Below are 15,726 nucleotides of genomic sequence, written 5' to 3' on the forward strand. Positions count from 1 at the left end.
AAGCTAGATGTCAAAGATGGGATTTATCCTCACTTTGGGAAGATTTAAGCCAGCAATGCATGGATCAAAATTTGAATAAAATATATGAACTCTCACCCCTGAAAGTGCAAAATAAAATGAAATACAACCTTTTCTGTAATCCCTCTAACACACTCCCATCATCTCCCCTCATACATATGATAATTATTACAATATTGTATATGTATGTATAAGTGTCCAAACAAAAGTCCACACAAAATACTCTTCCAAGTGTTGAAAATCAATCCAGTTCTTAGCTTTTCAATCCAAGATACCTCAAAAAAATAAACTAAATATAGTGCATTATCTTTAAAACAAAACAAAAACACTCGTGACACTTAAAGTGACTCCTCCTAAACCCACACTCGTGAGAAACCACCACTTCAACTTGTGATTAGTGCAAAAATCCAAAAAACAGTGTCACCATTCAAATGTAGTTAAATACCATTACCCTCTCGTGGATAATGAAACTTCATAACCATTCCATGTTAATCCACATCAAACTACTCGTGCTCACATGCATCAAATATAAGTAGTGCCACAACTCTTGCAGGATAATATACCATTACCCTCTTTCAATATAAATGATCATTTCTACATTTCTGATCTCCGGGAATATGCCGCTTCTCTCTGCTGGAGCTCCATTCATAAGAGACAAAGGTGGTGCGCTGCAGCAAATTGATTATGAATTAGAAAAATAACCCTGATTATCACCCAAGGCTGCTCTCATAAATTTGTTCCACAAAATAGTCTTCCTATCTTGATCTCCATTACTCAGGGAGAGGGTGGTGTAGTTTGCAGAATTATAGCTTAGAAGGAAAATAACAATGTTTGTGATTTCAGCGCAATTCACAAAAAAGGACATTTCTGGAAAGATCATCAGATATTGTCAATACTTGCTGGAAATGTTCTTAGCCTGTGAAATGAAAGTGATGCAGCCACCACTTATAAAGACTGGTAAGGTGCATAATATAAATGTTTTTGTTCTTGGCTATGATATGTAGATAGAGGTTGGGTTATTCCTATTGATATATTTTTATAGGGCATAACACGTTTTTAATTTAGTATTATTAGATACTAAATTTTATGATCTCAGAATGGCAGAAAAAATATAAAGTACAGATAAAAAGGAAATGTAGGACTAAATTAAGTGAAACTTACAGTGACATTGTCAAGGCTACATGAGACATCACTTTCTAGTTCAAAGTCGGTAAAGTTGAGTAAGACTCGGTGTCCAGCGTCAACTCTTATCAGCCAGGAACATTCTGTGTGGTCACCATAGGGTCTCGGGTAGTTCGGAGAATGGATCTCCCCACTTGGGGCTTGGACTACTCCACCACAGCCTGCAGACAATTAAAGCAATTCCTCTGTTAAACCCATCAGCTTCATTAGGCACAGCATGCTGATTTTAGATGCATTTTGCACACATCACAGTTTTTGTTTATGTTCTATTAGTTCTCCTATATTTAATGTGAGGATATAATACCCAAAGCCACTCTAAGGAAAACTTCAGTATAGTTCAGAAGAAAAACAAACAAAAAACAAGCCATCCAGGTTAATGGTATACAGTAAATTGCATTGACTTTAGCAAACATTCTTGCAGATTCTTACCTTTCCCTGTTCTGAAGCTATTGATGAAGCATTTTACCTTCCCCTGCCCAAAATGACTGTTAAGTGGGAGGGTCTACCTTCATAATAACCACCCATGCAGTCTAAAGACTATGAAATACCTATTGCAGGCAAATCCTGACATTGTACCTCAAGACCTCTGCAGACTGTTAGGAAAGGCAATGAGGCAATCATACAAGAAATTATATATATATATATACAGGTTTTATTGCTAAAGCTTAATTGAACAAGCTGAGGTTAGAAGCTGATTGGCTACCATGCACTGCTGCACCAGATTCAGAGTGAGCCAGCTTTAGTAAATCTCTCCCTATATGATTTCTTTCTAAGGAGAGAATGGAAATTGTTTGCCCTCAGACTCACTGGGGTTTATTTACTTGAAGCAAAACTACACTGTATCTGAGCACAGCAAACCAAATGGGTTATTTAATTCACTGTTAATATTCAAGTAAACTTCCCCGTCCATCCATGTCTCCATGCTTTATTTTGCTGAGAAATCACTTTGAAATACACCCTATGACAGTGGCCATCTTGAGTAAGGGCAGATGATTCATGTAGCATTTACTTCCTGAAATCCTTCTGCCCTTAGCTCAGGCATAGGCTGAGCTGAGAACCCTCCCCTCCTGAAGACTCCAGGGATGTATGACATAAATTTTCCTAGGCATGGAAACTAGGAAGTAAGTAAAGACAAAACAGTTTAAAACAAGTAAATAGGATATACTTTCCTATCTATTTACAAATGCTGGCAGCAGAAGGAATCAAAATAGTCAGAGTTGATTGAGAGAGTGAAGTTCTACTTTATGCTATGTGTATGTTAAGCTGGAGAGTGCAAATCAGGCTCACTTCTGCATAGAAACCAATCAGCTTCCAGGTTTTATTGCAAAGGTTAATTGAACAAGCTGAGGTTAAAAGCTGATTGGTTTCTATGCAGATGTGAACCTAATTTTGCACTCTCCAGCTTTAGTAATAAACCCCTCTGTCTCATTGAAACTCCTGACAACCCATCTGAACAAGCAGGCAAGGTGCAGAGGGAAGTAAATACTTTACTGCTCTCACACTCTTTACATCTGGAGGAAAAGAAATTTAATCTCCAAACACAGAAAGGTTTCTTCACAGTAAGAGCTGTGAAAATGTGGAATAGACTCCCTCAAGAGTCAGTTCTGGCCAGCTCAGTGGATTGCTTTAAAAAAGTCCTGGATTATTTCCTAGATACACAGAATAAAGCTGGATACTAACATTTATAGGTAAAGTTGATCCAGGAAATATCTGACTGCCTCTCGGGGGTTCAGGAAGGAATTTTTTTCCCTGCAGGAGCAAATTAGATCATGCTTTGCTTTTTTTTCAATGGTTGAACTGGATGGACTTATGTCTTTTTTCAGCCAGACTAACTATGTAACTATGAATCATTCAGTACTATGTGTAAATGTGTCAACAGGTCAGCTATGAATAGACAAGTAAACATTATGGCCAGAGGCTCTGCTTTTTAAAAACAGCATTTCTACTTCTGTACATAATAAATAGAGATGAGCGAATCGAACCAGGCGAACCGGAATTCGATACGAATTTCAGGAAAAATTCGATTCGCGTCGAATCCGAAAATTTGCCTACTTCGGGTGCGCGAATCGAATTTTTCCCGATCAGCCGGCAAAAGTGTCCCTGCAGAGAGCTCCGCTATTTCTGACATTTCTCTGACAGTTCCTTCACATGTACAGCGGTTGAAACATTGTATCTATTAGTTTCCATTTAGGATACAGATGTTTCAACCGCTGTACATGTGAAGGAGCTGTCAGAGAACTGTCAGAAATAGAGGAACTCTGCACATACACTTTTTGCCGGTTTGGAATTCTTATTTTCATCCTACTTCTTCTTCTTCTTCTTCATCCTCATCCTCATCCTCAGAAGAAGAAGAAGAGGATGAGGAAGAAGAAGAAGAAGAAGAAGTAGGATGAAAATAAGAATAATTCCAAGCCGGCAAAAAGTGTATCTGCAGAGCTCCTCTAAGTGTATCTGCAGAATAGAGGAGCTCTGCAGATACACTTTTTGCCGGCTTGGAATTAATCTTATTTTCATCCTACTTCTTCTTCTTCTTCTTCTTCCTCTTCATCCTCATCCTCATCCTCTTCTTCTGAGGATGAGGATGAAGAAGAAGAGGAAGAAGAAGAAGAAGAAGTAGGATGAAAATAAGAATAATTCCAAGCCGGCAAAAAGTGTATCTGCAGAGCTCCTCTATTCTGCAGATACACTTAGAGGAGCTCTGCAGATACACTTTTTGCCGGCTTGGAATTAATCTTATTTTCATCCTACTTCTTCTTCATCCTCATCCTCAGAAGAAGAAGAAGAGGATGAGGATGAGGATGAAGAAGAAGAAGAAGAAGAAGAAGAAGTAGAATGAAAATAAGCTCCTCTATTCTGCAGATACACTTAGAGGAGCTCTGCAGATACACTTTTTGCCGGCTTGGAATTAATCTTATTTTCATCCTACTTCTTCTTCTTCTTCTTCTTCTTCATCCTCATCCTCATCCTCAGAAGAAGAAGAAGAGGATGAGGATGAAGAAGAAGAAGAAGTAGGATGAAAATAAGAATAATTCCAAGCCGGCAAAAAGTGTATCTGCAGAGCTCCTCTAAGTGTATCTGCAGAATGTCATTTATGGAAACAAATAGATACAATGTTTCAACCGCTGTATGGAGTGAGTGTCCCAGAACTGTCAGAAATAGACTATTTCTGACAGTTCTGTGACATTCACTCCATACAGCGGTTGAAACATTGTATCTATTTTTTTCCATAAATGACATTCTGCAGATACACTTAGAGGAGCTCTGCAGATACACTTTTTGCCGGCTTGGAATTATTCTTATTTTCATCCTACTTCTTCTTCTTCTTCTTCTTCATCCTCATCCTCTTCTTCTTCTTATGAGGATGAGGATGAAGAAGAAGAAGAAGAAGAAGAAGAAGTAGGATGAAAATAAGATTAATTCCAAGCCGGCAAAAAGTGTATCTGCAGAGCTCCTCTAAGTGTATTTGCAGAATGTAATTTATGGAAAAAAATAGATACAATTAGAGATGAGCGAATCGAAGTAGGCGAAGTGGAATTCGAGTCGAATATTGGAAAATTTTTCCTAAAATGGCGGCGGACATGTGCGGCGACGGAGCGGGGATGTCTGGGAAGGCGCGCAGACAAGGCGCGCTGACCCATAATGCATTCCTTAATGACATGTGATCGCATTAGCCAATCAGCAGCCAGCCAGCCAGCACTGTGTAATGGTCGAGCTATAAATAGCGGCCATTTTAGAATTCTTCATTTGCCTCCAGTCATTCAACAGGGGCAGACCGCTCTGTATTAGGGACAGAGTTAGGGCCACAGAAACGTTACTTGGGGACAGAGAAACGTTACTTAGGGACAGAGAAGCATTACTCAGGGACACAGAATTGTTAATGAGGGCCACAGAATCGTTACTTAGGGCCAAAGAAACGCTAGTTAGGGCCACAGAATTGTTACTCAGGGACAGACAGAATTGTTACTGAGTGCCAGAGAATTGTTACTTAGGGCCACAGAAACGTTAGTTAGGGCCAAAGAATTGTTACTCAGGGACAGACACAGCATTGTTACTGAGGGCCACAGAACTGTTACTTAGGGCCACAGAAACGTTATTAGGGCCACAGAATTGTTACTCAGGGACAGACAGAATTGTTACTGAGTGCCGCCAGAGAATTGTTACTTAGGGCCACAGAAACGTTAGGGCCACAGAATTGTTACTCAGGGACAGACACAGAATTGTTACTGAGGGCCACAGAACTGTTACTTAGGGCCACAGAAACGTTATTAGGGCCACAGAATTGTTACTCAGGGACAGACAGAATTGTTACTGAGTGCCAGAGAATTGTTACTTAGGGCCACAGAAACGTTAGTTAGGGCCACAGAATTGTTACTCAGGGACAGACACAGAATTGTTACTGAGGGCCACAGAACTGTTACTTAGGGCCACAGAAATGTTAGTTAGGGCCACAGAATTGTTACTCAGGGACAGACACAGAATTGTTACTGAGGGCCACAGAACTGTTACTTAGGGCCACAGAAACGTTAGTTAGGGCCACAGAATTGTTACTCAGGGACAGACACAGAATTGTTACTGAGGGCCACAGAATTGTTACTTAGGGCCACAGAAACGTTACTCAGGGACACAGAATTGTTACTGAGGGCCACAGAACCGTTACTTAGGGCCACAGAATTGTTACTCAGGGACAGACACAGAATTGTTACTCAGGGACACAGAATTGTTACTGAGGGCCACAGAACCGTTACTTAGGGCCACGGAAACGTTACTCAGGGACACAGAATTGTTACTGAGGGCCACATAACCGTTACTTAGGGCCACATAAACGTTACTCAGGGACACAGAATTGTTACTGAGGGCCACATAACCGTTACTTAGGGCCACAGAATTGTTACTCAGGGACAGACACAGAATTGTTACTGAGGGCCACAGAACCGTTACTTAGGGCCACAGAATTGTTACTCAGGGACAGACACAGAATTGTTTCTTGAGGGACACAGAATTGTTACTGAGGGCCACAGAACCGTTACTTAGGGCCACAGAAACGTTAAACAGGGACACAGAATTGTTACTGAGGGCCACAGAACCGTTACTTAGGGCCACAGAATTGTTACTCAGGGACAGACACAGAATTGTTTCTTGAGGGACACAGAATTGTTACTGAGGGCCACAGAACCGTTACTTAGGGCCACAGAAACGTTAATCAGGGACACAGAATTGTTACTGAGGGCCACAGAACCGTTACTTAGGGCCACAGAATTGTTACTCAGGGACAGACACAGAATTGTTACTGAGGGACACAGAATTGTTACTGAGGGCCACAGAACCGTTACTTAGGGCCACAGAATTGTTACTCAGGGACACAGAATTGTTACTGAGGGCCACAGAACCGTTACTTAGGGACACAGAATTGTTACTGAGGGCCACAGAACTGTTACTTAGGGCCACAGAATTGTTACTCGGACAGACACAGAATTGTTACTCAGGGACACAGAATTGTTACTGAGGGCCACAGAACCGTTACTTAGGGCCACATAAACGTTAATCAGGGACACAGAATTGTTACTGAGGGCCACAGAACCGTTACTGAGGGCCACAGAATTGTTACTCAGGGACACAGAATTGTTACTGAGGGCCACAGAACTGTTACTGAGGGCCACAGAATTGTTACTCGGACAGACACAGAATTGTTACTCAGGGACACAGAATTGTTACTGAGGGCCATAGAACCGTTACTTACGGCCACATAAACGTTAATCAGGGACACAGAATTGTTACAGAGGGCCACAGAACCGTTACTTAGGGCCACAGAATTGTTACTCAGGGACAGACACAGAATTGTTACTGAGGGACACAGAATTGTTACTGAGGGCCACAGAACCGTTACTTAGGGCCACAGAAACGTTAATCAGGGACACAGAATTGTTACTGAGGGCCACAGAACCGTTACTTAGGGCCACGTAAACGTTAATCAGGGACAGACACAGAATTGTTACTGAGGAACACAGAATTGTTACTGAGGGCCACAGAACCGTTACTTAGGGCCACAGAATTGTTACTCAGGGACACAGAATTGTTACTGAGGGCCACAGAACCGTTACTTAGGGCCACAGAATTGTTACTCAGGGACACAGAATCGTTACTGAGGGCCACAGAACTGTTACTTAGGGCCACAGAATTGTTACTCGGACAGACACAGAATTGTTACTCAGGGACACAGAATTGTTACTGAGGGCCACAGAACCGTTACTTAGGGCCACAGAATTGTTACTCAGGGACACAGAATTGTTACTCAGGGCCACAGAACTGTTACTTAGGGCCACAGAATTGTTACTCGGACAGACACAGAATTGTTACTCAGGGACACAGAATTGTTACTGAGGGCCACAGAACCGTTACTTAGGGCCACATAAATGTTAATCAGGGACACAGAATTGTTACTGAGGGCCACAGAACCGTTACTTAGGGCCACAGAATTGTTACTCAGGGACAGACACAGAATTGTTTCTTGAGGGACACAGAATTGTTATTGAGGGCCACAGAACCGTTACTTAGTGCCACAGAAACGTTAATCAGGGACACAGAATTGTTACTGAGGGCCACAGAACCGTTACTTAGGGCCACATAAACGTTAATCAGGGACAGACACAGAATTGTTACTGAGGGACACAGAATTGTTACTGAGGGACACAGAATTGTTACTGAGGGCCACAGAATTGTTACTCAGGGACACAGAATTGTTACTGAGGGCCACAGAACCATTACTTAGGGCCACAGAATTGTTACTCAGGGACAGACACAGAATTGTTACTCAGGGACACAGAATTGTTACTCAGAGACACAGAATTGTTACTGAGGGCCACAGAACTGTTACTGAGGGCCACAGAATTGTTACTCGGACAGACACAGAATTGTTACTCAGGGACACAGAATTGTTACTGAGGGCCACAGAACCGTTACTTACGGCCACATAAACGTTAATCAGGGACACAGAATTGTTACAGAGGGCCACAGAACCGTTACTTAGGGCCACAGAATTGTTACTCAGGGACAGACACAGAATTGTTACTGAGGGACACAGAATTGTTACTGAGGGCCACAGAACCGTTACTTAGGGCCACAGAAACGTTAATCAGGGACACAGAATTGTTACTGAGGGCCACAGAACCGTTACTTAGGGCCACGTAAACGTTAATCAGGGACAGACACAGAATTGTTACTGAGGAACACAGAATTGTTACTGAGGGCCACAGAACCGTTACTTAGGGCCACAGAATTGTTACTCAGGGACACAGAATTGTTACTGAGGGCCACAGAACCGTTACTTAGGGCCACAGAATTGTTACTCAGGGACACAGAATTGTTACTGAGGGCCACAGAACTGTTACTTAGGGCCACAGAATTGTTACTCGGACAGACACAGAATTGTTACTCAGGGACACAGAATTGTTACTGAGGGCCACAGAACCGTTACTTAGGGCCACAGAATTGTTACTCAGGGACACAGAATTGTTACTCAGGGCCACAGAACTGTTACTTAGGGCCACAGAATTGTTACTCGGACAGACACAGAATTGTTACTCAGGGACACAGAATTGTTACTGAGGGCCACAGAACCGTTACTTAGGGCCACAGAATTGTTACTCAGGGACACAGAATCGTTACTGAGGGCCACAGAACTGTTACTTAGGGCCACAGAATTGTTACTCGGACAGACACAGAATTGTTACTCAGGGACACAGAATTGTTACTGAGGGCCACAGAACCGTTACTTAGGGCCACAGAATTGTTACTCAGGGACACAGAATTGTTACTCAGGGCCACAGAACTGTTACTTAGGGCCACAGAATTGTTACTCGGACAGACACAGAATTGTTACTCAGGGACACAGAATTGTTACTGAGGGCCACAGAACCGTTACTTAGGGCCACATAAATGTTAATCAGGGACACAGAATTGTTACTGAGGGCCACAGAACCGTTACTTAGGGCCACAGAATTGTTACTCAGGGACAGACACAGAATTGTTTCTTGAGGGACACAGAATTGTTATTGAGGGCCACAGAACCGTTACTTAGTGCCACAGAAACGTTAATCAGGGACACAGAATTGTTACTGAGGGCCACAGAACCGTTACTTAGGGCCACATAAACGTTAATCAGGGACAGACACAGAATTGTTACTGAGGGACACAGAATTGTTACTGAGGGACACAGAATTGTTACTGAGGGCCACAGAATTGTTACTCAGGGACACAGAATTGTTACTGAGGGCCACAGAACCATTACTTAGGGCCACAGAATTGTTACTCAGGGACAGACACAGAATTGTTACTCAGGGACACAGAATTGTTACTCAGAGACACAGAATCATTGAATTAAAGAGTATGTCAGACAACATGCAGAGGAGTGGCAGAGGAGGCAATGTTTTAGGAGCGAGCAGACGTGGCAGCAGAGGAAGGGGTCGAGGCAGCACTATTCGCAGCCAGAGGCCAGTGCTCCCGGTGTCATCCAGCGGTCGTGTCTCCACCGACAACCCTGCCGTCATCGATTGGTTGGCTCGGTCGTCTTCCTCTTCCCAGGTCACCTCTGACACCTACAGCCAACGGTCGGTGGGTACGTCAGACACAACCGTTAGTTGGCATGGCCCGGGAGCAAGCCCACTGAAATCACGTGTCCTCTACCTGCCCCTGTCCTTTGCTGTTCCCTCACCAAGCGAAGTATCGCATGCTGTGGGCTCAGCCCCACTGTACAGTGAGGAAGAGCTAACAGAGGGCGGTCAGGAACGGGGGGAGACATCCGCCTTTTCAGCAGCCAGGCGAACAAGTACTGGCGAGGAGAGTGGCTTGGTAGCCGGTCTAGAGACAGGTCTGTCTCCTGACCCAGACGCAGCCGAGGGGGCTAGTAGTGAGGCGGAGACCCTACTTGATGATGAGGAGGTTGATCGCACTTGGCTGCCTCGTCGTCATCAGGTAATTTCTTCCGCATCATCAGGAGAAGAGGGTGCCAGCTTGGCAGCGAGTGAAACAGTCGGTGGGTTGCCCAGGAGGCAGCAGGGTCGCATCAGTGTCAGTGGAGCCAAACGGCCACGGAGTAGAGCACCAGCTCCACTGCAGCCTACCACCACGGCCAGTAGTGGTGCCGGTGCGCACGGAAGAAGTAGCAGTCAGCCAGTGAGGAGTAGCGGGGGCAAAGTTTCCTACTCGGTGGTGTGGCAATTTTTCGTCAAGCCGCCCGAGGAAGTAAACGTAGCCGTATGTCGACTATGTGGCCAGAAATGCAAGCGTGGCCAGGGGGCCCATGTTGGGACTACAGCGTTGCGTCAGCATATGCAGCGTCACCATTCGGTGGCCTGGGAAAACCATGATAAAGATACGGCGGTTCTGCCTGCCCCAGCCCCCGCTCCATCACCCGCTCCGTTACTTGCTCCGTCACCCGACGTCGTCAATCGCCCTCTATCAGCCAGTCAAGGCTCCAACACCTCTGCTGAGGGGAGTTGTCGCTCGTTGGCATCTTCTGCTCGTTCAGATGCTCCTTCTCCTGCTACTCCTCTTCACGGATTCCGTCAGCAGTCTTTCTTGGAATCCGTTTCCAAGAGACAACAGTTTGCGAGCAAGCACCCGACGGTGCAAAAGCTGAACGTCCTCCTGTCCAAGTTGCTGGTGCTGCAATCCCTCCCTTTCCAACTGGTGGACTCAGCACCTTTCCGAGAAATGATGGCTTGTGCCGCGCCGCGGTGGAGAGTGCCAAGCCGTCATTTCTTCGCCAAAAAGGCAGTGCCAGCCCTGCATTCACATGTAGAAGAGATGGTGGGACAGTCTTTGAGCATGTCGGTCTCTGCCAAAGTGCACGGCAGCGCCGACGTGTGGAGCTGTAACTACGGTCAGGGACAGTACATGTCATTTACGGCCCACTGGGTGAACGTGGTGCCGGCACAGCCGCACCAGCAACTTGGACAGGTCACGACGCTTTTGCCTCCACGTTTGCACGTCCTTGGTCCAGCAAACATGTCCGCCTCTACCACCTCTTCTTCCGCCGTGTCTTCAGCCGCCACCCCCGTGCCAAGTCCCATTACCCGACCGGCATATCACATGTGCAGGGCGCAACGGTGTCACGCTGTGCTGCACCTGGTATGCCTTGGCGAACGTAGTCACACAGGGGAGGAACTTCTGAGTGTAATGAACAGAGAAATCGACAGATGGCTGTCTCCGCGCAAACTGAAAATCGGAACCATGTTGACCGACAACGGAAAGAACATGGTGTCTGCTCTGCGTCAAGGAAGGTTGTGCCATGCGCCATGCATGGCTCACGTGTTCAATCTGGTTGTCAAGCGGTTCCTAAAATCCACCATCCCACTGCAAGACATCCTTAAAATGTCACGTAAACTTTGCATGCATTTCAGCCATTCCTACACCGCAAAGCACACCCTCATTGAGCTGCAGCGGCAGAACGGAATTCCACATCATCGCCTGATCTGCGACGTTGCAACAAGGTGGAATTCAACCCTACACATGTTAGACCACCTTTACGAGCAGCGAAAGGCCATCACCGATTTCCTGATGTTACAAGCGGATAAAGGTACTCCCCTGTGTAACTTCGATGTCAGCCATTGGCAGCTCATGCGTGACACCTGCCGCTTGCTCAGGCCCTTTGAGGAGGCCACGCTATTCGTGAGTCGGCAGGACTATGGGATGAACGACGTCATTCCTCTGTTGCACGTCCTTGAACAAATGCTGTTAACAATGGCTGGTCAGGGTGCGGTAGACGTGGCGCACAGATCTCAACGCCACATGACCCCTGTGGGGCCAGGACAGGAAGAAGAGGAGGAGGTAGAGGAGGACATTTGTGCTCAGGAATTATTGAGTGAAATGGGTGGTTTTTCCACTCAGCGGACAGGAGTGGAGGAGCAGGAGCATCTGGGAGAGGAGGAGGAGGAGGAGACAGAGGACCCAGACGCACCGTGGCAGTATGCTGTGGAGATGGAGGCAGGGAGTCCCTCGCATTCCTTGGCGCAAATGGCCCATAGCATGCTCGGTTGCTTGCGTAGCGACAGCCGAATAATAACCATCAGACAGAGGGATGACTTTTGGCTGTCCACCTTGTTGGACCCTCGCTATCGTTCCAAAATGGTGGCCTTTTTCACACCTGCTGAGAGGGAGGCCAAAATTACGTACTATAAAAACCACCTATGTAGTCAGTTGGTCTCTGCCTTTGTGCGCCAACGTCCATCCTCAGACACTGTGGGCTCTGTGCGCTCGCGTTCCGCTGCCATGGCAGCAGGGGAGGGGTGGGGTGGTAGGAGCAGTGGCAGCTCCACCAGCAGCGGCTGCCTCAGTCTGCAGTCGATGATGAGTAGCTTTCTTCACCAGCGCAGTGAGGAAACTACTAACCAGCCGCAGCAGCAGCAGCATCAGGTGGACCTGGAGCAGGAGCTCAAACAACAGGCTTGGGCCTACTTGGACAGCACCCTGCCAACCGAGGTAGACAATCCCCTTGACTACTGGGCAACGAAACTTGACCTTTGGCCCCAACTAGCTGAATTTGCCCTTGAAAGGCTGTCATGCCCGGCCAGTAGCGTGGCATCGGAGCGCGTGTTTAGTGCGGCAGGAGGTATTGTAACTCCGCGGAGGACACGACTGTCCACCCAAAGTGTGGAGAGACTCACGTTTGTGAAAATGAATCAGGCGTGGATTAGTCTGGATTTCAAACCACCAGTTCCTGACACAACTGACTAAATCCGCCATGAATCATGCCACAAACATGTGCCACTTTCAGGTCTCCTCACACACTGCTGGTGTGTTCCATTTTTTGTCATAGGGTGCTGGCAGATTACGGGCCTCCCATTGCTGCTGTCTCCATCGCCACACTCTGCCATGTGCCACATTCAGGTCTCTTCACACTGCTGGTGTGTTGAATTTTTTGACATAGGGTGCTGGCAGATTACGGGCCTCCCATAGCTGCTGCCAGGCCCCTAATCTGCCATGGGCCCCTATATACCGCCTCCTCATGCTGCTGCCAAGTCCAGAGTCTCTCATGGGTCCCTGTACGGCCTCCCATTGCTGCTGTCTCCATCGCCACACTCTGCCATGTGCCACTTTCAGGTCTCCTCACACACTGCTGTTGTGTTCAATTTTTTGACATAGGGTGCTGGCAGATTACGGGCCTCCCATAGCTGCTGCCAGGCCCCTAATCTGCCATGGGCCCCTATATACCGCCTCCTCATGCTGCTTCCAAGTCCACAGTCTCTCATGGGTCCCTGTACGGCCTCCCATTGCTGCTGTCTCCATCGCCACACTCTGCCATGTGCCACTTTCAGGTCTCCTCACACACTGCTGTTGTGTTCAATTTTTTGACATAGGGTGCTGGCAGATTACGGGCCTCCCATAGCTGCTGCCAGGCCCCTAATCTGCCATGGGCCCCTATATACCGCCTCCTCATGCTGCTGCCAAGTCCACAGTCTCTCATGGGTCCCTGTACGGCCTCCCATTGCTGCTGTCTCCATCGCCACACTCTGCCATGTGCCACTTTCAGGTCTCCTCACACACTGCTGTTGTGTTCAATTTTTTGACATAGGGTGCTGGCAGATTACGGGCCTCCCATAGCTGCTGCCAGGCCCCTAATCTGCCATGGGCCCCTATATACCGCCTCCTCATGCTGCTGCCAAGTCCAGAGTCTCTCATGGGTCCCTGTACGGCCTCCCATTGCTGCTGCCAGGAGGCAGCAGGGTTGCAGCAGTGTCAGTGGAGGCAAACGGCCACGGAGTAGAGCACCAGCTCCACTGCAGCCTACCACCACGGCCAGTAGTGGTGCCGGTGTGCACGGAGGAAGTAGCAGTCAGCCAGTGAGGAGTAGCGGGGGCAAAGTTTCCTACTCGGCGGTGTGGCAATTTTTCGTCAAGCCGCCCGAGGAAGTAAACGTAGCCGTATGTCGACTATGTGGCCAGAAAGTCAAGCGTGGCCAGGGGGCCCATGTTGGGACTACAGCGTTGCGTCAGCATATGCAGCGTCGCCATTCGGTGGCCTGGGAAAACCGTGATAAAGATACGGCGGTTCTGCCTGCCCCAGCCCAGGGTTCCATTTTGTCATAGGGTGCTGGCAGATTACGGGCCTCCCATAGGTGCCGCCAGGCCCCAAATCGGCCATGGGCCCCCGTACCGCCTGGTCACGCTGCTGCTGGTCCCACAGTGTGACCTGGGTCCCTGTACAGCCTCCCATTGCTTCCACTCTGCCATGTGCCACTTTGAGGTCTCCTCACACTCCTGCGGTTTTCCATTTTGTCATAGGTTGCTGGCAGATTACAGGCCTCCCATAGGTGCCGCCAGGCCCCAAATCGGCCATGGGCCCCCGTACCGCCTGGTCACGCTGCTGCTGGTCCCACAGTGTGACCTGGGTCCCTGTACGGCCTCCCATTGCTTCCACTCTGCCATGTGCCACTTTGAGGTCTCCTCACACTCCTGCGGTTTTCCATTTTGTCATAGGTTGCTGGCAGATTACAGGCCTCCCATAGGTGCCGCCAGGCCCCAAATCGACCATGGGCCCCAGTACCGCCTGGTCACGCTGCTGCTGAGCCCACAGTGTGACCTGGGTCCCTGTACGGCCTCCCATTGCTCCCACTCTGCCATGTGCCACTTTGAGGTCTCCTCACACTCCTGCGGTTTTCCATTTTGTCATAGGTTGCTGGCAGATTACAGGCCTTCCATAGGTGCCGCCAGGCCCCAAATCGGCCATGGGCCCCCGTACCGCCTGGTCACGCTGCTGCTGAGCCCACAGTGTGACCTGGGTCCCTGTGCGGCCTCCCATTGCTCCCACTCTGCCATGTGCCACTTTGAGGTCTCCTCACACTCCTGCGGTTTTCCATTTTGTCATAGGTTGCTGGCAGATTACAGGCCTTCCATAGGTGCCGCCAGGCCCCAAATCGGCCATGGGCCCCCGTACCGCCTGGTCACGCTGCTGCTGGTCCCACAGTGTGACCTGGGTCCCTGTACGGCCTCCCATTGCTTCCACTCTGCCATGTGCCACTTTCAGGTCTCCTCACACTCCTGCGGTTTTCCATTTTGTCATAGGTTGCTGGCAGATTACAGGCCTTCCATAGGTGCCGCCAGGCCCCAAATCGGCCATGGGCCCCCGTACCGCCTGGTCACGCTGCTGCTGGTCCCACAGTGTGACCTGGGTCCCTGTACGGCCTCCCATTGCTTCCACTCTGCCATGTGCCACTTTGAGGTCTCCTCACACTCCTGCGGTTTTCCATTTTGTCATAGGTTGCTGGCAGATTACAGGCCTTCCATAGGTGCCGCCAGGCCCCAAATCGGCCATGGGCCCCCCTACCGCCTGGTCACGCTGCTGCTGGTCCCACAGTGTGACCTGGGTCCCTGTACGGCCTCCCATTGCTCCCACTCTGCCATGTGCCACTTTGAGGTCTCCTCACACTCCTGCGGTTTTCCATTTTGTCATAGGTTGCTGGAAGATTACAGGCCTCCCATAGGTGCCGCCAGGCCCCAAATTGGCCATGGGCCCCCGTACCGCCTGGTCACG

General features: G+C 48.2%; 1 protein-coding gene across 1 annotated transcript in view; it reads right to left on the reverse strand.

Annotated features, from left to right (window-relative positions):
- Positions 1 to 15,726, reverse strand: part of CUBN (cubilin) — a 346,655-nt gene that overhangs the window by 176,325 nt on the left and 154,604 nt on the right. Inside the window, exon 31 of the mRNA XM_089693694.1 lies at positions 1,180 to 1,361. Within this exon, the coding sequence (XP_089549820.1) occupies positions 1,180 to 1,361 (182 nt within the window). The remainder of the gene's footprint in view (positions 1 to 1,179; positions 1,362 to 15,726) is intronic.

The sequence above is a fragment of the Staurois parvus genome, unplaced genomic scaffold (assembly GCF_062004578.1).
Source record: "Staurois parvus isolate SC_StPar_1 unplaced genomic scaffold, SC_StPar_1.0 ptg000636l, whole genome shotgun sequence".
NCBI lineage: Eukaryota > Metazoa > Chordata > Amphibia > Anura > Ranidae > Staurois > Staurois parvus.